The 22,347-nt window shown below is 45.4% G+C and overlaps 3 protein-coding genes across 6 annotated transcripts; all 3 read left to right on the forward strand.

The window, feature by feature from the left end:
- Window positions 1-3,487: 3,487 nt before the first annotated feature.
- LOC125774665 (N6-adenosine-methyltransferase MT-A70-like protein) lies at window positions 3,488-6,093 on the forward strand. Of its 2 annotated transcripts, none has more exons than XM_049444804.1 (3): window positions 3,488-3,886; window positions 4,167-5,790; window positions 5,856-6,093. In XM_049444804.1, the coding sequence occupies exons 1-3, from the start codon at window positions 3,709-3,711 to the stop codon at window positions 5,968-5,970; spliced, it is 1,917 nt and encodes a 638-aa protein (XP_049300761.1). In that variant the 5' UTR covers window positions 3,488-3,708; the 3' UTR covers window positions 5,971-6,093. The 2 variants fall into 2 exon arrangements, with proteins under 2 accessions (XP_049300761.1, XP_049300760.1); XM_049444803.1 differs by having other exon boundaries at window positions 3,511-3,934.
- Window positions 6,094-6,529: 436 nt separating this feature from the next.
- Window positions 6,530-13,614, forward strand: LOC125765222 (zinc finger matrin-type protein CG9776-like). 3 transcript variants are annotated; one of them, XM_049430134.1, is made up of 7 exons: window positions 6,530-6,742; window positions 6,816-7,376; window positions 7,448-7,638; window positions 8,984-9,342; window positions 9,418-9,814; window positions 9,881-10,541; window positions 10,610-13,614. In XM_049430134.1, the coding sequence occupies exons 1-7, from the start codon at window positions 6,694-6,696 to the stop codon at window positions 13,252-13,254; spliced, it is 4,863 nt and encodes a 1,620-aa protein (XP_049286091.1). In that variant the 5' UTR covers window positions 6,530-6,693; the 3' UTR covers window positions 13,255-13,614. The 3 variants fall into 3 exon arrangements, with proteins under 3 accessions (XP_049286091.1, XP_049286092.1, XP_049286094.1); XM_049430135.1 differs by lacking the exons at window positions 6,530-6,742; window positions 6,816-7,376 and adding an exon at window positions 7,945-8,115 and having other exon boundaries at window positions 7,522-7,638; XM_049430137.1 differs by lacking the exons at window positions 6,530-6,742; window positions 6,816-7,376; window positions 7,448-7,638 and adding an exon at window positions 8,140-8,835.
- A 138-nt stretch (window positions 13,615-13,752) lies between these two features.
- On the forward strand, window positions 13,753-22,134 carry LOC125765221 (putative U5 small nuclear ribonucleoprotein 200 kDa helicase). Its single transcript, XM_049430133.1, has 3 exons — window positions 13,753-14,294; window positions 14,384-20,617; window positions 21,733-22,134. Exons 1-3 carry the CDS (start codon window positions 14,250-14,252, stop codon window positions 21,973-21,975), a joined length of 6,522 nt encoding a protein of 2,173 aa, XP_049286090.1. The 5' UTR covers window positions 13,753-14,249; the 3' UTR covers window positions 21,976-22,134.
- The last annotated feature ends 213 nt before the right edge of the window (window positions 22,135-22,347 follow it).

Raw genomic sequence — 22,347 nt, forward strand, 5'->3', positions numbered from 1 at the left:
CCACCATTTAGTTCAGCCCTGGCACCAAATAATTACCTCTTCTTCCTTGCATTGGCAAATTTGCTGAGTCTGAGGGTCATCCTGTCACTAAACGCTTAGCAATTGTCACTTGTCAGTTTTTCTTTAAAAAACTAACATTTCTAGTAAAATGAAAAAAAGAAAAAAAGAAAAAAAATCTATAATTTTCCCTACCTCCTAAGGCTCATTTTTGCACCAAGTTTTACCTATAACTCGGTCGGTAACCAACGAATCGCCAATCTTTAACCTGTGGTCGATAGATGGCACCCATGGCTACATTTTCTTCTTGGACGGCCATGCTCTCAGGTGTCTCTGTCAGAAGTTATTCGAGGAACCAAGTTCCATACCCTGTTTGAGACAATGTAAAATTTTCTTCATTTTTGAGTAATTTTGCAAAATTTTAAAAATTGATTTATTTTAATGCGAATTTGTTGCAATAAGTTTCTTTTCACTCAAGTAATGCTTTAAACTAAAAAAAGAATAAAAAAATAGAAAAAAATTTCAAAAAAAATTATCACTCGAAAATTTCATAAGGCTTACCCCTTGCCATTTTTTTGAGAAATTTTGAAAAAAAATTTAAATTGATTTATTTTAATGCCAATTGGTTGCAATAAGTTTCTTTTCACTCAAATAATGCTTTAAACTAAAAAAAGAAAAAAAAAAACTAAAAAAATAGAAAAAAATAAAACAATTATAAAAATTTGAATGCAATTGCTAAGCATGTAGTGACGGGGTGATAAGAAATTGTGATCAAACGAAGGTTGTTTAAAAATCATTACATTTTACACATAAGTAATCGATTAATTTTCCTCCATTCTAATAGTATTATCATCGATACGGGGCACTAATAGAGACGGTAAGAAATAAAGGAAAGTGAGCATAGTAAGAGATCAATTCTTTGACACTAAATGGCAGTACTTGATGGCGATGTGTCAACTATCTTCTATCTATTTATTTTAATCGCTTTTGACACACCAGCAACCGTTTAGTGACATAGCTCATTTACTAAAACATTCGCTGCAGCTTGGTCATTATCGAACAAACATCTAAACCCTTCTGTTTGGCCTATACTTTTGGATGATTTATTGAGCGAAAACAGTTTTAAACTAGGTCAAGCGATTGACGAAAAACAGCACATAAGTAAATGGTGCGTAAAGCGTCGGTTAGCCGTTTAAACAACCGCATAGAACTATAGACGAACGTTTAGACGTTTTTCGGCGAAAGTATGCAACACAAAGAAGCACGTTTTGAACGTTTCCGAATGGTGTCAGAAATAAATCTAACCGACGAATGTATTTGCATGTAGCACCAGCACCAGAAACGCATTAATAGTGCAAAATTGTCTTCCTCTCGCTCGCTGCTCATTCTATTTCATGCAACAGGTAGTTGATCCGTAACTAATTTCCTCGTTAGTATCACATATTGCAGAGCTGAATAAAACATTTTCTTAAGTAATAATCTACGGCCAGCCGTACATGACGAAATCCTCGATACAGAGCCATTCTCTAAGTGATGATCACCAAAGTTGGCGCACCTCAAAACAGACATTGAATTTATTTGGCCTGCGGCCGGAAACAGTTGTTCGACTTAATCACGTCGCAACACCCTCGGAACGCACGTACAGCATGTAGTTGATTTGGTTTTTCTTTTGGTTTTTGGTCACGTATCTTTTTTGTCTGCCTTCTGTAAATTGCATTCCCGTGCCCCACTGTTTTGTTGATTAATCGAGTCTATATTTTCAAAAGCCACTTTCTGTGTTATTTGTGCATGTTCAAAGTTTTTGCTGCATTCCTGCTTTCCTTTGGGTGTTCGGGTATCCCAATCCGCGGAAGATCACTTTGAAATTCGCCACGAATAAACTGAGGTCAGTGGACATTATCCCGGTTAGTCCTGTTTCGGCCGTTTTGATGGCGTAACAGGTGCCGGTTGATGGAAGAAATCTATTTTGCTTGTTAAGCTTCTTTTCCATTACTTGCCTGCGGTTTAACATCGTACATCAGAGAGGGTCAAGTTCCAATGTTATTTTTGTCCGCTTTACTCACTGGTCGTTATTAGATGGGCAGAATATCTTCTTTCCCCATTCGTAATAAAATGCGTATTTTAACAAATATTTCTTAAAGTGTATTTCTAAGACAATCATTCAATCAATATTTGAATTTTATTCCTTTTTGGATGGAAATTTTGCTATGTTTTTCGCCACACTCACGACCTTCATGACCTTCTCCAAAAACCATGAACTCAAGCTAGCAACATTTCACTTGTGTGCAGTTGCTCTTGCAGGACTGATGGTAATAACATCTCAAAATAGTTCATCTTTGATGGCGATACTTTTAATGTCCTGCCTTGAATTGGGTAATAAAATTTCATCCGAATGTAAATATTTTCCGCTGCACACATTTGTTACGAAATTGATTTTTCTTGGCACTACATCAACAACCTGATGAAGTTAATGCACGATCAAAGTTTCAACAATGATCTGGATTATGGTAAAATGGTAAAGTTTTACATAAGAACATTGTTGAACATTTCGCTTCGAATGAAAATCTGACTAAAATCTCTGGAATGTTAAGAATGCAGTCCATATTAAAAGAAACTTTGCCAAAACTGGATCACGTCAGAGACACGTAAATATTTACAACGAAATCTATAAATCTCATCGCATTCACCAAAGCTCGAAAAAAAAACAGGTGAGCAGCAGCAGTGTGCCGATTATTTCTGAATGAACCAAAAGCAGGAAGAGCATATTTTGAACGTACGATGACGAATGTATGACGTAGTGATTTTGATGTAATCCTACAAAACCAAATGTGGGTTGCAGAAGCATAACAAAAATCGGTAAACAAAATCATCGAAGACCGACCAACCCACTTGAAATTAATCATCGATATTATTTTTGGTTATTAGATGTTGTTTTCGAGGGAGATTCCGCTATAGCGTCATAGTTGTAAAAGCGATTTGAGATTGTTTTGTTTCTCTAACCACTGATCGACCGATCGCTCCTTGTTTGGAAGTGTTCGGAGTGATAAATGTACTACGTTGTTTACTTTACATTAACAAACTTCGGGAGTTATGTTTATGTGAATACATTTTACTACTGTCAACTCATTTAAAAATAGCATAATGTATAATTACTCCCATTTAGTATTTTATTAGCAATTTGTTAGTAGCATTTCACTTTATTTATCTAGTTTTGAAAAGCTGTTTTTCCCGCCAACCGATTACGCCACCCTGTGCAAGGTTCTTATATAGAATAACGACTGATGATCTTGATATTTTGTGGCTGGTTGAGGTTCCCTGAAGCCGGTCGGGATAATTTTTACTATTCATACATACATCCATCCCGGCACAGAACATCACCTATGCGCATCGAATATCTCAATTTCGTTATATTTTACGATATTATTGCATGTGTTACGTTTTTCCGGCACTTTTACGAGGGCTGTTTGAAATTTGATCGACCTTGTCTATTTTTTTTTATTTTGACAAATAATAACACCCATTTGTCATTTCTCAATACCAGTGCAGCACCCACTGTGCTGTGGCATCTTCGCACCAATGTTTGTTTTCGTGGTGTTGTTTCTCTGGACAGAATAACAAGCGTTCTCCACTGCATTCTGTAGTTTGTAAAGCAAAATCATAATTTTAGACGCATTTAGTGCCACGAGTGAATCAAATTACCATCACGCAAACATGTCCTCGTGGGAGGAAATTCAGGCTGTAAAGGTGAAGCGTAACAGCTTACGCGAAAAGTTAGAGAAACGTAAAAAAGAAAGGCAAGACTTGCTGGGCACCAGCAGCCCCGGCGGCCAGGGAGCCGTTGTCGGACTCATAAAAATCGAATCGAGCAACAACCTGACCGAGGATAAGGGTAAACTTCTTCTGACTACAATCAAACTGGATCAAACTGGAAGTGCGGGTAAAGCGGATCTCTGTTGTCATACAGACCGAAGTATTGTAGTGTAATGTTTTGTGCGGTTTTTATTATACACACTCACTTGCGCACAAGTTTTAAATACACAACAAGCTAAGATTGTGCCAGGGATGCTTATTTTTATGATGAACAGTATTAAATAATGGGGGGAAATCTTGCCTGCTGTCCATACATTCTTGCACGGTTCTAAATGTGATCCATTTTCCGTTCTGAATAGACATCGATGCAGAAGTGGAGAAATGTTTGGTGAAGGTGCTCGCCGACGAAAGCTTAATACTACCGACCAATTCCACCCAGATTGCGGAGCGCGTCGAAAAGCACGTTCAGAAAACCGTCTTGCGAGATTCGATCGCGTACTACCTTCATAAGCTAGCTGGACAGAAGTTGATCAACATTAAGGAAGTCAGCATTGGTGGAACTGTGGGCTATGAAGTGATTTCTGCTGAACATATAAATCTACAAGCGCTGCACGATGACATGGCAATGAACCACGCGCCCGTCGTATCCGTTGAGCGAGACGCAACGAAACGGAAAGCGGAGTGTACGAAGGAGGAAAAGTTGGCCGGTGGAGGTGGCAAAGTGGCCCGTGCCAATGCAGCCGGCGCAAAGGACGAAGGAAGGAAAGGCAACGCAGTCGATGGTTCGTTGGCTTGCAAAGCATCTGACATCATGTCCCTGCTTTCGTTACCATCGACCAGGGAGAAACAGAGCAAAAAGGTTGGTGAAGAAATTTTAGAACTACTTTCCAAGCCAACAGCGAAAGAGCGTTCGTTGGCGGAAAAGTTCAAATCGCAGGGCGGTGCACAGGTGATGGAATTCTGCCCTCACGGGACGCGCATCGAATGTATGCGATCGTTAGAAGCAACGCCAGACATGAAGGAAGATAAAAAATCTTCCAGCAATACGGACGATGAGGATAATGACGACGAGTGTAAAAACGAAGATGATGTTATTATTACGACGGACGAAGAGACCTGCCAAAAGAATACGATTGTGCTGGACGAAATTAAGGACGAATCCGTCTCATCCGAAACGGCAGCTAGCGAAACATCGGTGGAATTGCCAAACACCAAAACGAAGTATCAATGCAACAAGTTGCATTTCAAAAAAATCATTCAAAACCACACTGATGAAACGTTGGGCGATTGCAGTTTTCTGAACACATGCTTTCACATGGACACGTGTAAATATGTGCACTACGAGGTGGATACATATGTGGGCCAGACACCGACTATAGTGCCGGCAAAGCTAGAACCGACCGATGAACGGGTTGCTGGACAAAAGCGTCATGCTGTAGATGCATGCGCCACGCTATATCCCCCGCAATGGATTCAATGTGATCTGCGGTTTCTTGATATGACGGTACTGGGAAAATTTGCCGTAGTAATGGCTGATCCTCCCTGGGATATTCACATGGAGTTACCCTACGGTACAATGTCCGATGATGAAATGCGCCAGCTGGGAGTACCGGCGCTGCAGGACGATGGATTAATCTTTCTTTGGGTTACTGGCCGCGCAATGGAGCTCGGTCGGGAATGTTTGAAACTATGGGGCTACGAGCGAGTAGACGAACTGATTTGGGTGAAAACTAATCAGCTCCAGCGTATCATACGAACTGGACGTACCGGCCATTGGTTGAATCACGGCAAGGAACACTGTTTGGTGGGTATGAAAGGAAACCCTCCGAATTTGAACCGTGGCCTTGATTGCGACGTAATCGTAGCAGAAGTAAGGGCCACCAGCCACAAACCGGACGAAATTTATGGAATCATCGAGCGCCTGAGCCCGGGAACGCGTAAGATTGAGCTATTTGGTCGACCGCACAACGTGCAACCGAATTGGTAAATTCAAAGCAAAATGCAATAGTTAGGAAACATTTAATGATTTTATTGTTGTTTCGCTTTAGGATAACTCTAGGCAACCAGCTTGACGGCATTCGTTTGGTGGATCCTGAATTGATCAATTCGTTCCAGAAGCGTTACCCAGACGGTAATTGTATGACTCCGGGTAAAATACCCTAATTTTGCCCAATATTAACTATCGGTAGCTTTTTTTTAAATCTCACACATTATGATAATAATATTGAAAAGACTTATTTGCAAGTCAGCAGCAAAATTGAGCAATACACATTAGTCGTCTTTCAAGTTCGTTTGTATACCTCCAATCATAAGTAGAGTTTTAGCATCCGAAAATTATCTACTATTTCTACTCTACTGAAAACGGTAAACGTATACAACCAAAATAAAAGATCTCTGTTGAATCTGGGACAGAATTGCATTAATATATGGCAAACAGGGATCTTTAAATGTAATCACTAAAATCTTATCATTGATGCATGCATTTGTGGAAATAATGAGGATCGCTTCTTTAAATTGGTAATAATTTACTTGATTTACACTGCTTCTAGAGATAGTTAACTGCTATTATTATAGTTCCTCCAATAACAGCCGTAAACTCTTCGTAAAGTAACGGGGCGTTCATAAACAATAATTTATGCCCTATTGGCTTGATCCAAAAATTTTGTAAACATCTCAAACAACCATCATAAACTCAAACGGCTACCTTGGCGAACTGTCATTATGTGTGTGTATATAAACCTCGTTTGCATCGGCAACGCGAAGAAGAGCAAGAACATTTGCAGTGTGTGGATTTTTCTCTCCTTCGTAAAGGATTTACCGCATTTACGGCAAATAGTAATTTTGTTTTATTCGTTTCCTTTTGCACACCGCTAATAGTTGGTCACCATGGAGAAAGTAGACGACGACAAAAGCCGCAGATCACCGGCGGAGAAAAGTAAGTGCCCTTTGTTTATCACTCACTCACGACTAGGGTGAAGTCATTCATGCTTTTAATTGCTTTCCGGCAGGTTCAAAGAAGAAAAGTGACCGCAAGTCTCGTTCTCGCACACGCAGCCGTAGCGCCAGCCGTACGGATAAGCGGCGCAGCCATTCTAGGAGTCCGAATTATCGCCGGCGGCACGGCGGTAGCTCTTCCAATCGAAAGCGTTCTCGCAGTCCGCCAATGTACCGCTCCAGGCGTAGATCACACGACCGTGGTCCACCGATGCGCCGACATGGGCACGGACGTCGGCGTAGCCGGTCGCCGGGTATGGGTGCAAGAGGCGTTGTTGATGGTAGCGGAATGCAGATGGGCATGATGGTCGGTAACCAGGGAGGTGGTTCGTACATGATGCAGGGAACGATGTATGACCCTGCCTTCTATGGAGGGTACGGCAATAACGGTGGCTACATGGGTGGATACGGTGCGTATGATTACGGTATGGTATCCGCCGGATATGGCACTGGAACGATGATGGATCCATCGCAGGCAATGATGATGGGTGGAGGAGGCGTACAGACCGAGTGGGATCATGCTCCCATGCAACCGATTGTACAGGAAACGGAGGAGGAGAAACGCAAGCGCGAAGGTAAGATTTCTCCAACCAAAATGTAAATGACACCGTTGCTACAACATTCTTCCCTTTCCACTTCCGCACAGCGGCAGTCACGTTAGAGTTGCTGAATCAGCGAGCTGCTATGAAAAAACAACGCGACGACTACAAACAACGCGCGGGTGCACTGAAGCGTGAACTGAAAACGCTGAAAGAGCAACGGTCTGATCTTTGCTCGGGACGTGAACCACCCTCACCGACAACGAACGTTTTTATCAATGAAAATGACAAATTGCAGGTGAGTTTACCATAAAGGGAAAGATACGCAAATGAACTATGCGAGGCATACACGACGGTTCCCCCTCACCTTCGATTGTTGACCGTTGTAGTAATGTAAGAAAATTTTGATAAAAAAAAAGATAGCATTTAAAGTTAAGCAACAAGAAGAGACATTTCAAGATGCTCACTTGGAAACCACTCACACACACATACATACATACACATTCAGACACCTTACCTCCGTTCAAACGATAGATTTCCATTTACGGCCGCGTGCCGTTGCATTTGGACGATAGTTTTCTCTATTTCTCCACTTTTCCCACAGCCTTTAATTGATGATTGTGAGAGATGAATGTGATTGCAAATAGCAACAGGGACGAACAGACTGCACACAGGAACGAAATCACACACGTGAATGGAGAGGGACGTACCCTCGGCCGACTGCCGTATGGCTCCCTTTATGCCGCGGACAGCAAAGGGTCGAGACTGGCGAAATGTATGTGCATCTGCGAATGCGGCGATGCTATCGTAGGATAACAAGATTGTCAAAAACTGTACATTTGTAATGACCGGCTCTGTAAGGGTAGGATGTATTTTGAAGTCGTAAAGGAGTGGCTAGCCAAGCGCCTGCAACGGTGAAAAAATTGTTCGCTCAATGCCCTATAGTAATACACTTTACGCTTCAGAATACGCTTGCCCCAGCCCGATTGCATCGGGTCCGCACTTGTTGTAAAGTAGTTTGTAAGCCTTGGAGCAACTTCTCTCTGCTGGTGGATTGCCCGGGATCGTGAGCGGATTTTGAAACCTTCTTCAGGACCATAGCGTATGCGTGTTATCATCCATCATTATCATCCTTCCCAACGCTTCCATCATTGCGATGATGAGGCTACCAACTACGCCAACCAACTACCTGGTATTACCCGTTTGTATGACTCACTTTTGGGTGACTAGTTTTAGCAGCTCGGCTCACAATCCGACAAGGATAACACCCCTTTCATCTGTACCAACACACTTCTTTCCTTTATGGGTCTCCGGTCGCCCAGTATACGATTCCGGTTCCTAGTGGCAAACGATCGCACAAGCGTTCATCTGCACCTCTCCAACACAACCCCGTCTGGTCAGGAGTGAGGTCTAAATTGGTCATCCGTTACGTCCGACCACCCAATACCAATACACCGTGTGTTCTGCTTTGCGTTAAGAGTCGGATTAAAGAAAGGTTTCAAACGCAACATAAGACTTCTCCAACTGCTGGTCACTTGAACCTCTATCCGTATTGATCGTCATTTTTTCTTTGTTTTTTTTTTCTATTTTGCTCTTCCTTTCACTCTCGTCGGATTGAACGCGGGTGAAATAAAAACGTGCAGTCTCAAATACAGGACAAGATCAAAACGATCGAAAATGTTATCGACATGCTGGATGGGATCATTGCTAAAGATAGAACACCGTCACCGCCACCAGGTATGCTGTTACCCGGTACAATGGCACCGCTACATACCATTCCGGACGCAATGGGCACAACGTCACCCACTGCTGGTACGCGCGAAAGTGATGGTGGTGATGCAAATCGTCGCACATACCGCAACCCATCACGTTCACCCCGTCCCGACGGTGGTGGTAGTACGCTTGATCGTGCCCGATCGGAGTCGCCATCCCCTGAACGGTTAAAGAATGAAGTCCTGGAGAGTATGCATGCACGCGGGAAACGTAAACCATCAGATCAAAGGTACACCGCATTACTTGAAACATTGGTTTCGTTCGATTAATCAAATTTGTTTCATTTTTGCATTTGGTTTTATAGACAAGCTGATCATGCCGATGGCAAACCGAAAAAGCCCCCGTACAATTACGTTCATTATGATTCCGAGCTGCACTGGTGCGCTAGCTGCAACGTGTTCCCGAAAACAGCCAGAGAGTATCTGGCGCATTTGCACTCGGAACAGCACCAAAACCGGATGATCATTGATGAGGGCTCGTCCGAAGACCAGAAGCTGAAAGTAGCACCATGGCGTGCACAGCTGGACACTGACGATAATATGCTTAACACGGAGGCACCGACCAAAAGGGTACCGATACGTGGTTTAGAATTTTTCATTCCAGCTACGGCCTGGTTCTGCAAGTTGTGCAACTATTGGATGGGTGATCTCCACTGTGCTTCGTGGCATTTAAAATCACAAAGCCATGCCGAAGCGTACAGCGTAAGTTGGTTTTTATCATTCATCATATTTCACATTCACTGTAACGTGCCGTTCTCTACTCTGCAGAAATATGTCAACGGCCATAAAAACTATGAAATGGATTGGATGGCGGATCGACAAACAGCATTTGAAGAGTACGGAGAATCGAACCAAGGAGGTGATGGAGATATTCCTGCTCCACCGCCACCACCAACAGCCGAAGAGCTTCGGCTTGCTGCCTCGGGTACACAGTCCAACAAATTGCTAGAGGCTTCTTCATCTTTCCACATTCTACCGAAAAGCTCCAACCAGGAACGCAATGCATCATCCCCGGCGGTAGAAAGTATCCGGTCGTCCGCGACAAAGGCAGAGGTGCAAGGTTCAGCCTCAAGTGCGTCTAAAAAGACAAAAAAGAAGAAATCTCGCAAAGAAGATCGAAAAGAAAAGAAGAAAAAGAAGCGAACAAAGAAAAGAAAGCGAGCAGCTGCGTCGTCCAGTTCATCGTCCTCTTCGAGCAGTAGTTCGGATTCATCCGATTCGGATTCCGAGTCAGGTTCGGATAAAGGCAGCAAGGAAAGTGCAAAGAACGAAAACCCAATTCATGCAGCCATGCGTAATATTTTGAACGCTAAGGAGATGAATGCGAGAGAAGTAGCGGCAGCTGTCGCTGCAGTTGCTGCTGCTGCTGCTAAACCGAATGCTAATGAGGATGCTACGGGCAGTGCAGCTAAGGCGGACCAAAATTTAGGTATGTTAATGAAGCTGTTTACACTTTTAGCAGGTGATGTTTATGATGCTTTCTGTTTTCTCGCGTAGGTAAATGGACGGTTGTTCATCCGGCACAGGAAAGAAAAATGGCTTCATCCAAAGGACTAGCTGCTACGCCATCGGCAGTAGCACCTCCGCCACCTGCATCGAATTTTGCACAAGTTGCATCCAACTCCTCTGGCCTGGACGTTGACGACAAGAAGCGCAGCGGACGTGACGAGGAACGGGATCGAGACCGCGACAGAGATCGCGAAAGGGATAGGCGCAGTGTAGACCGTCGAGATCGTTGGGATCGACGAGACAGTCCGGACCGTTACGGTGGACGTGACCGTGACCGGGGTAGAAGACACGATTATCGTGACTATCGTGATCGACGCGATCGACGTCGTAGCCGCTCGAGAGGACGTAGAAGCCGCAGTGGTAGCGGTATGGGACGTCGATTCCGTCGGCGATCGTACTCCCGTTCACGCACACCGCGTTCTCGATCGCGTAGCCGGTCCAGATCAAGCCGTGGAAGTCATCGAATTATCGAAAAACCAGTTGTAAATTTTCCGCCGCAACCGAAACCGATTAAAACGGACAAGAAGGGTACGAAATCATCGGGCAAAGCATTTGGCCGTTCGGATGATGGAGGTTCGTCTAGCAAAAAGATCAAATCTACCTCGAGTGGATCTGTCAAGGAAAACAATAGCGAAAAAGGTGCGTTACCCAAGAAGCTTCCCTTTATCGGTCGCATGCCTGTATTTAAGAAGCAGCAGGCGGAAAATGCTAAGAAGGAAGAAGCGGCCGCTGCAGCAGCTGCTGCCGTACCGAACGCCGAAGAAAGCAATGATGCCGTTGACGAGCAACATGGGGAATTGGTTAGTTCAGAAGTGAATGAGTTGGCTGCTGCAACAATGGTCACTGCAGGTGATGCTAATGAAGCTGCTACAGCTTTGATGATGATGCCGGCACAAGAAGGCGTATATGATTCCCAAATAGTACAAGGAACGGATGCTTACCAGTACGCGGAATTACAAATGGGAGAAACAATAACACCCCAAGACATGGATGTGGCTAGTGGGGAAGAGCAAACAGGAGAGGAGAATGCGGTGAGTCAGGAGGACATCAATGCCGAGCCAACTCTTGCCAACACCGAACAGGATCCCGACGCATACGTGACAGCAGATGGGCAAGTACCGCTACCGAAAGATTTTCAGGAAGCACTGGACATCATTTACGATGGTGGCGATAAACCAAAGCGGGCTGATGTGATTGCGAAGGAAGCAGCTGCCGCAGCTGCAGCAGCAGCAGCCGCCGCTAAACCACCTGAAATAGTGCCCAATCCGCACGAGCCAGGATCTATAATGCCGGGGATGGGCGCACCTATGATGATGGACCATGATCAACCGCACATGATCGTCCCTGAAGCGATCGATATGTATAATCAGCAGTACGCTCTCGAATATGGTATGCAGTCGGCGGCATATCTTGCGGCAACTGGTGCCATGATGACCATGGGCCACGGTGTCGTACCGGCGGAGATGCATTACGTGGAGGATGAATCGCAAAATCAACCGCTTGACAATATGATGTACGGTGCAATGCATTCCGCCACGGACGCGGCGGCAATAATGCACCATCACCAGCAGATGGTGGCTGCTGGTGCACTTGATCCAAATGCTGCAGCCTATGCTATGGCAATGGTTGCCGGTGGTGGATATACGCCAGAAATGATGGCCATGCACCATCAAGCATCAATGGGAGTTACGGACGGTAGCGTAATGATGGAGGGACAGGCGACTTCAGGAAATGTTTTGAATGAAGTATATCCTTCGGAAAGTGCAACTGTAAAAGAGAATGAAGCTGCTGGAGCTGGCACAGAGGAACCTGCAAAGGGCCAAAACGAAGAAGGTTCGGTTGAAAATAATTCCGAAGAAAAAAGGACAAAAATAGTGGAAGGAAAAGATACTGCAGATGAGAAGGCCGTCGAAGCACCAGCTATGCAGCAATCAGTAGAAGAACAAGTTTCCTATGCGGAACACGAGCAGCAAATTGTAAATGAAAAGGAAGTAGAAGATAGAAAAGCTTTAGAAGAAGTCAGTTCTTACCCGAAACACGGGCAGCATGTTGCAATCGAGGCGTCAGAAGAGGCAGAACCACAGGAAATAGTAGAAGAACGTTTTTCTTACTCAGAACATGTTGAGCATGTTGTAAACGATTCGCCAGATGATGCAGAACCAGAGCAAACAGTAGAAGAAGAAGCGTATTCCTATACGGAACACGACCAGCATATTGTAAATGAAGCATCTGAAGAGGCAGATCAAGAACAAGATGCAGTCTACTCCTATGCGGAAGACGAGCATCATGTTGTAGAAGACGTACCAGTATCTGACAACGACGGAGACGAGTGCATCGAAATGCCCATGGGAGAACACTACGTTGAAGATTCTATGCAATCGAATGAAAACCAAGAACAGCCTGCATCGGTAGAAAATTGCGAAGAAGAAGTACTGTCGTCGAATGAAGCATTCGGACGAGAAGAAGCTACATCAGAAGAGGACGATGTGGAACAGGTGCTAACTTCGGAGGAATATTATGAACAATCCGAACCAATGCAGTCAACGCAATCCATACTGGATAGCATGATGGCCGCTGCTATGTGCAACTACATTGAGGAAGAAGTTGCTGAGGAACATTCGCAGGATTCTTAGGCATTCAACATTCAAGACAAAGCCGTAAAAGAAAGGATTTTATGCTTCTTCTGTGGTGTAACGACCTCCTAGAACCGTCTCTGCCATACATTGGTTTACCAGATAGGCCGAACAGTCAGGTCTTATCACGCGTTGGTTTATCCAGAACAAAGCAAACCGCGAAATGTTAGACACGTGATTACAAACTTATCACAGCAAAATATGATCAACATTTTAAATATATATCTGGTCAGATAATTTTAATTCCGGTATTTTGCATTCAAGTTGACGATCGCTGTTATTTGTAAACGGTACACAATAGGAATAAATAATGAATCAAAATAAAATTATGCTTACCATCGGTAGCACAAGCGGAAATCATTAACGGTTTGCTAGATATCGGTAGACTAGTACGAAAGCAAGAACTCGGCGGCACGGCTAGTTGGGTATGTATACTGCAACGCGCTCTTAGTAGAATTCGTATGGATCTATTTTTTTCCTAGATTGATCGCTTGTAGCGCTTGTAGTAAATGATCGACATTCTGTACCATTGTAATTTCCAATTGAAATCGTACGTCTGGATCCAGATTGAATAAGCGAGCGGCTTGTACTGAAGTACTGAAATATGGGTTTTCAGTAATGAACTGTAATCATTGTTAGTGTTGTGTTAATTACAACGCACGTTTTGCCGAAATTAAAATCCTGCTGGAACGGTTTTATTTTTCATATTGAATTGAAGTATCAAGATGAATGTATTGTTATGTGCACACCTTTGTTAGATGTACCTTTGCATTGTTTTTCGTTGTCACACATACCAACGCAAGCTTTACTAAACGTCAAAACAATTCACAAGCCGAATGCGCTTGTTTCGTGTGAAAAATAATTTGTGAAAATTTGATAGAAAATAGGCGTATTTACTATTAGTACATATAAAAAACTTCGATTAAAACATTTCTGGATTTGTAATTGCGTAGAAACGCTTTGTTCAGAACTATCTATAACAGTACTACAACAGTATGGCTGACGCAGCAGCAAGACAGCTTCAGTATGAGTACAAGGCGGTAAGTTGTGAAATGTGGCCTAATAGTTTGTTGTTTAGATGTCCTAAAACATCGTATTCTTTAAATGTCCGTTCCTTCCCAACACACAGAACTCAAATCTTGTCCTACAAGCGGACGTTCGCCTGATCGAGCGTCCGAGGCGCGATGAGGCTACCGGTGAGGTTATATCGCTCGTTGGCAAACTCGATGGTACCCGGATGGGTGACCGTGCGCAACGCAGCAAACCGGAAAAAACGGAAGAACGTAAAGCAAAGCGCCAGAAGCGTGATGAGGCGCAGTACGATTTCAACAGCATGAAAGGCGCTACCTTGCTGTCCGAGGGAATCGATGAGATGGTCGGCATCGTGTACCGCCCGAAAACGCAAGAGACGCGTCAAACGTACGAGGTGCTGCTAAGTTTCATTCAGGAAGCGATCGGTGACCAACCGCGCGATATTCTACGCGGTGCGGCAGATGAAATCTTGGCCGTGCTGAAGAACGATCGTATGAAGGAACGCGAAAAGAAGCGCGAAATCGATGGTTTGTTGGGCAGTGTGGCAGACGAACGATTTGCACTGTTGGTGAACCTGGGTAAAAAAATCACTGACTTTGGTTCGGATGCGGCCACCGCGATCGGTGGTGCGGGACAGGCTGGTCCCGGTGGTGATGAACCGATCGATGAAACGTACGGCATCAACGTACGCTTCGAAGAATCAGAAGAAGAGTCGGATGAAGATAAGTATGGTGAGGTGCGTGAAGACGATGGACAAGACGAGGGCGAGGAAGCCCGCGATGATGGTATTCTCCATGCAGAAAATCTTGGTGGTGGTGAGGACATGAACAAAAAGGAAAAGGCACTCGACCCGCGAGACATTGATGCGCATTGGCTACAGCGTTGCCTACGAAAGTACTATAATGATTCAATGATGTCCCAGTCTAAAGCACTCGAGGTATTGAATGTGCTCAAAGAATCCGGAGACGATCGGGAGTGTGAGAACCAGCTGGTGCTGTTACTGGGCTACGATTGTTTCGATTTTATTAAACAGTTGAAGAAAAATCGTCAAATGATCCTCTACTGTACGATGCTGGCCCAATCGCAGAGTGAGAGTGAGCGTGCGAAATTGCGCGAACGCATGAAGGCGGATGCAGCGCTAGCAAAGATTCTGCGGCAGCTTGATACTGGCAAACAGGAAGCGCAAGAAGGTCGAGACTATTCCAATGGAGGAGCAGACGGAACGGACACAAAACCGTCGCTTCGATCGCGACGCGATCGTGCCATGGATGATAGCGCCATGGACTTCATGGAGGGAAATGTGGGCAATGGAAGCGAACGTGCGGCTGCTGGAGGAGGACAGATTCTAGGTAACCGTACTGTGCTGGAGCTGGACGAGCTGGCATTTACGCAAGGTTCACATCTGATGGCCAACAAACGTTGCCAGCTACCGGACGGTTCGTTCCGTAAGCAACGCAAGGGATACGAGGAGGTGCACGTTCCAGCCCTAAAGCCACGTCCGTTCGATGAAGACGAAGAACTGATTGCCATTGAGAAGCTTCCGAAGTATGTGCAACCCGTTTTCAACGGGTTCAAAACGCTCAATCGAATTCAGAGCCGATTGTACAAAAGTGCTCTGGAAAGCGACGAAAACCTACTCCTTTGTGCGCCTACCGGTGCTGGTAAAACGAACGTTGCCCTGCTTACGATGATGCGCGAAATCGGTAAGCACATCAACGACGACGGAACGATCAATGTGGATGAGTTTAAAATCATCTACATAGCCCCGATGCGGTCATTGGTACAAGAAATGGTCGGTAATTTTGGCCGTCGGTTGGCGACGTACAATCTCACGGTGGCGGAGCTGACAGGCGATCATCAACTGAGTCGGGAGCAAATTGCCGCAACACAAGTCATCGTCTGCACGCCCGAAAAGTGGGACATTATCACACGCAAGGGGGGCGAAAAGACGTACACGCAGTTCGTACGTTTGGTTATTATTGATGAAATTCATCTGCTGCACGATGAACGTGGTCCCGTTTTGGAAGCGCTCGTTGCTCGTACAATCCGCAACATTGAAACCACCCAGGAAGATGTGCGCCTGGTAGGACTTTCGGCCACGCTGCCCAATTACCAGGATGTTGCAACGTTCCTGCGCGTCCGTCCCGAAACGGGACTCTTCTACTTCGACAACAGCTACCGACCGGTTGCCCTGGAACAGCAGTACATTGGCGTGACGGAGAAGAAAGCGCTCAAACGGTTCCAGGTGATGAACGACATTGTGTATGAGAAGGTGATGGAGCACGCTGGCCGCAATCAGGTGCTGGTGTTTGTTCATTCGCGCAAAGAGACGGGTAAAACGGCACGTGCCGTTCGGGACATGTGTCTCGAGAAGGACACTCTCGGAACGTTCCTGCGCGAAGGTTCCGCTAGTATGGAAGTGTTACGTTCCGAGGCAGATCAAGTTAAAAACCAGGAACTGAAGGATTTGCTACCGTACGGTTTCGCAATCCATCACGCTGGAATGACACGCGTCGATCGTACGCTGGTGGAGGATCTGTTTGCCGATCGACATATTCAGGTGCTCGTATCGACGGCCACCCTTGCGTGGGGTGTGAATCTTCCGGCACACACCGTCATCATCAAGGGTACGCAGGTGTACAATCCGGAAAAGGGGCGATGGGTCGAACTGGGCGCGCTGGACGTATTGCAGATGCTGGGTCGTGCCGGTCGTCCACAGTACGACACGAAAGGTGAAGGCATTCTGATCACAAATCACAGCGAACTGCAGTACTATTTGTCTCTGCTGAATCAACAGCTGCCCATCGAATCGCAGCTCATTTCCAAGCTTCCGGATATGCTGAATGCCGAGATCGTGCTCGGGACGGTGCAAAATGTCAAGGATGCCGTCACTTGGCTCGGATACACCTATCTCTATATTCGTATGCTGCGCCAGCCGACCCTGTATGGAGTGTCGATCGATGCGGTACAGGAGGATCCACTGCTCGAGCAGTTCCGTGCGGATCTCATACACACCGCTGCGTTACATCTCGAACGCAGCGGCTTGATCAAGTACGATCGCAAGAGTGGTCACCTGCAAGTAACCGAAGTGGGTCGAATTGCGTCCCACTACTACTGTACGCACGAAACGATGCTTACATACCACCAGCTGTTGAAACCTACACTGAGTGAGATTGAACTTTTCCGCGTTTTCTCACTGTCCGGAGAATTCCGCAACATTACTGTGCGCGAGGAGGAAAAGCTCGAACTGCAGAAGCTGATGGAGCGTGTACCGATCCCGATCAAGGAGAGCATGGAAGAACCGAGCGCTAAGGTGAACGTATTGTTGCAAGCGTACATCTCACAGCTGAAGCTGGAAGGTTTTGCTCTGATGGCCGACATGGTGTACGTTACGCAGTCCGCGTCCCGACTGTTGCGCGCAATCTTCGAAAATGTCCTTCACCGTGGTTGGGCCCAACTGGCGGACAAATGTCTTACTCTTTGCAAGATGATCGATCGTCGCATGTGGCAAAGCATGTCTCCGTTGCGCCAGTTCCGCAAAATGCCCGAAGAAATCGTAAAGAAAATAGAGAAGAAAAACTTTCCCTGGGAACGGCTGTACGATCTGGAGGCGAACGAAATTGGTGAGCTGATCCGTGTACCAAAGCTTGGCAAGACGATCTATCGCTACATACATCAGTTCCCGAAGCTGGAACTTTCGACGCACATCCAACCGATTACACGCTCGACGCTTCGCGTAGAGCTCACCATCACACCCGACTTCCAGTGGGATGAAAAAGTGCACGGCCAATCGGAAGCTTTCTGGATTCTGGTGGAAGATGTCGATTCGGAGGTGATTTTACATCACGAATATTTTCTGCTAAAGGCCAAATATTGCACCGATGATCATCTGGTGAAGTTCTTCGTGCCCGTCTTTGAACCATTGCCTCCGCAGTACTTTTTGCGAATCGTGTCTGACCGTTGGATCGGTGCCGAGACGCAGCTTCCCGTGTCCTTCCGGCATTTAATCCTTCCGGAGAAGAATCTTCCACCGACGGAGCTGCTTGATCTGCAACCGCTTCCGATCAGTGCCCTGCGAGATCCATCGTTCGAAACACTTTACGCCGATCGGTTCCCTCAGTTTAACCCAATACAGACACAAGTCTTTAACGCGGTATATAACAGCGAAGATAATGTATTTGTCGGAGCTCCCACAGGATCGGGAAAAACTACCATTGCGGAGTTCGCAGTGCTTCGATTGCTCTCGCAAAATCCGGCCGGCCGCGTAGTGTATCTTGTCGCACGCGATCCTCTCGCTGATCTTGTGTTTCATGAATGGCATCAACGATTCGGACAATCCGCACTCGGTTGCAAGGTGGTTAAGCTAACAGGCGAAACTGGAACCGATTTGAAGTTGATCGCCAAGGGTCAGATTATCGTAACGACAGCCGACAAATGGGATGTGCTTTCGCGCCGTTGGAAACAGCGCAAGAACGTTCAGAACGTGCAGTTGTTCATCGTGGATGAGTTGCAGCTGATGGGAGGAGAAGATGGTCCGGTACTGGAAGTGGCCTGTTCCCGGATGCGTTACATTTCATCGCAAACCGAACAACCGATACGCATCATCGCTCTATCGGCTTCGTTAGCCGATGCGCGCGATATTGCGCAATGGCTTGGCTGTAGTACGAACGCTACATTCAACTTCCATCCCTCTGTACGGCCAATTCCTTTGGAGCTACACGTACAGGGTCTCAACATAACGCACAACGCATCGCGTGTCGCCGCTATGTCCAAACCGGTGTACAATGCGATCACCAAGTTTAGCCCTCACAAACCGGTCATTGTGTTCGTCACGTCCCGCAAGTTGGCCCGGCTTACGGCAATCGATGTGCTGACGTACTGTGCGGCAGAGCTGCAACCGAATCGTTTCTTCCACGCGGAAGAAGAAGATATCAAACCCTTCCTGGACCGGATGACAGATAAAACGTTGAAGGAAACTCTCTCCCAAGGTGTGGCGTATATGCACGAAGGACTAACTGCTTCCGATCAACGCATAGTGGAGCAACTGTTCGACTCCGGTGCGGTGCAGATAGCTATCTGTACTCGCGATCTCTGCTGGGCGTTGAACATAAGCGCACACCTGGTCATTATTATGGATACACAGTTCTACAATGGCAGAAATCATTCCTACGACGACTATCCGATCACCGATGTACTGCAAATGGTCGGTCGTGCCAACAGGCCTTTGGAAGACGACGATGCTAAAGCTGTCCTGATGTGTCAGAGCTCGAAGAAAGATTTTTACAAGAAATTCCTTAACGAACCGCTACCGGTGGAAAGCCATCTTGATCACAGACTGCATGATCATTTTAATGCAGAGATCGTCACAAAGACAATTGAAAACAAACAGGACGCCGTAGACTATTTGACGTGGACGTTTTTGTATCGACGTCTAACGCAGAATCCAAACTACTATAATCTGCAGGGTGTCACTCACCGTCATCTGTCGGACCACTTGTCGGAACTGGTGGAATCAACGCTCTCCGATCTAGAACAATCGAAGTGTATCGGTGTGGAGGATGAGATGGATGCTCTGCCACTTAACTTGGGCATGATTGCGGCATACTACTACATCAATTACACTACAATTGAGCTGTTCAGTCTTTCGCTGAACAGCAAAACAAAGATTCGAGGTTTGTTAGAAATCATTTCATCTGCGGCAGAGTATGAGGATTTGATCGTGCGCCATCATGAGGATAACATTCTGCGAAGTTTAGGATCCCGTCTGCCCAACAAACTGACCGGTCCGAATGGTACTGCACCCAAGTACAACGATCCACACATCAAGACGAATTTGCTGCTCCAGGCCCATCTTTCCCGTCTGCAGCTGGGTGCTGAGCTTCAGGGCGACACTGAGCAGATCCTTGGCAAAGCAATTCGTTTGGTGCAGGCGTGCGTGGACGTACTTTCCTCTAATGGTTGGCTATCACCCGCCGTCGCCGCTATGGAGTTGGCCCAGATGGTAACACAGGCAATGTGGAGCAAAGATTCGTACCTCAAACAGTTGCCACATTTTACCGCAGAAATTATTAAGCGTTGTCAGGAGAAAGGCATCGAAACAGTGTTTGACATTATGGAGCTGGATGATGACGATCGATCACGTTTGCTCCAGATGACTGATCAGCAGATGTCGGATGTAGCACGATTCTGCAACCGATATCCAAATATCGAACTGACGTTCGCAGTTCTCGACAAGGATCGTATCCATTCGGGATCTTCTGTCGATGTGGAGGTTACATTAGAGCGCGAAGACGATGTAACAGGCCCAGTAATTGCACCCTTCTTCCCACAGGTAAGTTTCCTATTTCAAAGTTTTCATAGTTGTTATACCTAGCATAATAATCGTAGACACTGACTTATTTAAAACTATTTTTAAATCATTAGAGTGGGAAAAAAGTTCACCGGTTATTTCACATTAGCGTCGGTGTGTGTTATAATTATGCAACCAAAAGGGTGTAAACATAAAGAGTAGGAGCGTCGCCATAAGGATGATAATGGTTGACCTGTGAACAGGATGCGCCAGAGTACAGTACAGCATGAGCTATTGATAGACCGCTGCTCGGAGAAATGTTGATGAATTGTTAGATTGTTAAGATTACGGCATTATACAGCAACCGGAACTACCGAAATATTTTTTTCTTGCTGTATATGGGCAAGAGTAGTGGATTTATTGTAACAAATCTTACGTCATTGGCAACTAAGAAAGCCATGTTGATTAATTTACACGAAACACATTGGAATGGAGTATGTGACAAACCTACCTATTTAATGGCGCCGAGATAAAGTTCAAAATTTGCATCCTAGGCGCTTGTCACCTCAACCACAAGTTTATGTAGTTTAGTGGTGCAGTCATGTAAGTTGATCCAACTTCCTCGGATCTCCGTTGTTACAGAGTAATCGGAGACAATAGAGCTGAAACATTACCAGTGGAGTAAAGAGGAGCAGGTGCCTAATAAATCAGTCGAAGATTAAATAGCACCCGCCGTCGTCATCTACAATCGATCATTATTAATCGCACCCATGCGCTCAAGTCCTATCTGATTACTTTTCTGGCAAATGATTTGTTTTTGGTTGGTGGAAGGTAGACATCAGAGTCGGTCCCAGATCGACCAGAAACCACAAACCGCTCTAACGCAAGTGCCACATCGATCATCGATCGTCCTTTTTCGTTGCTTCAAAGAGTCGTGTAAGAGCCATGTTTGAGTTAATCTGATGGATGACCTTTTGCTTACTTACTTACTGGGTACACTACCAATTTATTTGTTTAGAGTGTATCTTTACACATGTACATAACATTTACTGTGTTTAGCAATCACAATTTTATACTTTTGGAAACATTTTTATTAACTAAAACGTTGTATCATTTTTTACCAAAAATTAACTGATATTTCTTTTATTTATCTACAGAAACGCGAAGAAGGCTGGTGGGTTGTAATTGGTGATCCGAAAACAAACTCACTACTGTCCATCAAACGACTTACCCTACAGCAAAAGGCAAAGGTGAAGCTGAACTTCGTCGCTCCCAGCCCAGGCCACCACGAGTACACGTTGTACTATATGAGCGATTCGTATCTGGGTTGCGATCAGGAGTATAAATTTTCCATCAACGTTGGCGATTTCCAGTCGGAGAGCGAAAGCGAATCGGATTAAAATTAATGTGGGCGAACAGAATATCAGTACAGCTCTGATGACGATTACTTTAAGACGGTTTGTATAATGCTAATCGAAATGATACTGCGTCTTTAAAACAATATTTGTCACCACCAAAACAATGGAATAGAGGAAAGATATCTATAAACCTAAACCTAATTCATAGCGAAGCTACTGAGCAATTTATGTGCATTGTCTTGAGAAATAATGTTCCAAAAAACCTTGATCAATGTAATACGGTCCATCTTCAAACCTTTTACTCCACCCTTCCACAGCGTACAAACATCAACGTGTGCAAGCGGACCCGTACGTCCTTCCGGTTTTCCTTTACCTTTTCCGCTACGGATTCAAATTTCAAGGCCTCAATCCACG

Source organism: Anopheles funestus, chromosome 2RL (genome assembly GCF_943734845.2).
Source record: "Anopheles funestus chromosome 2RL, idAnoFuneDA-416_04, whole genome shotgun sequence".
In the NCBI taxonomy this organism is placed as follows: Eukaryota; Metazoa; Arthropoda; class Insecta; order Diptera; family Culicidae; genus Anopheles; species Anopheles funestus.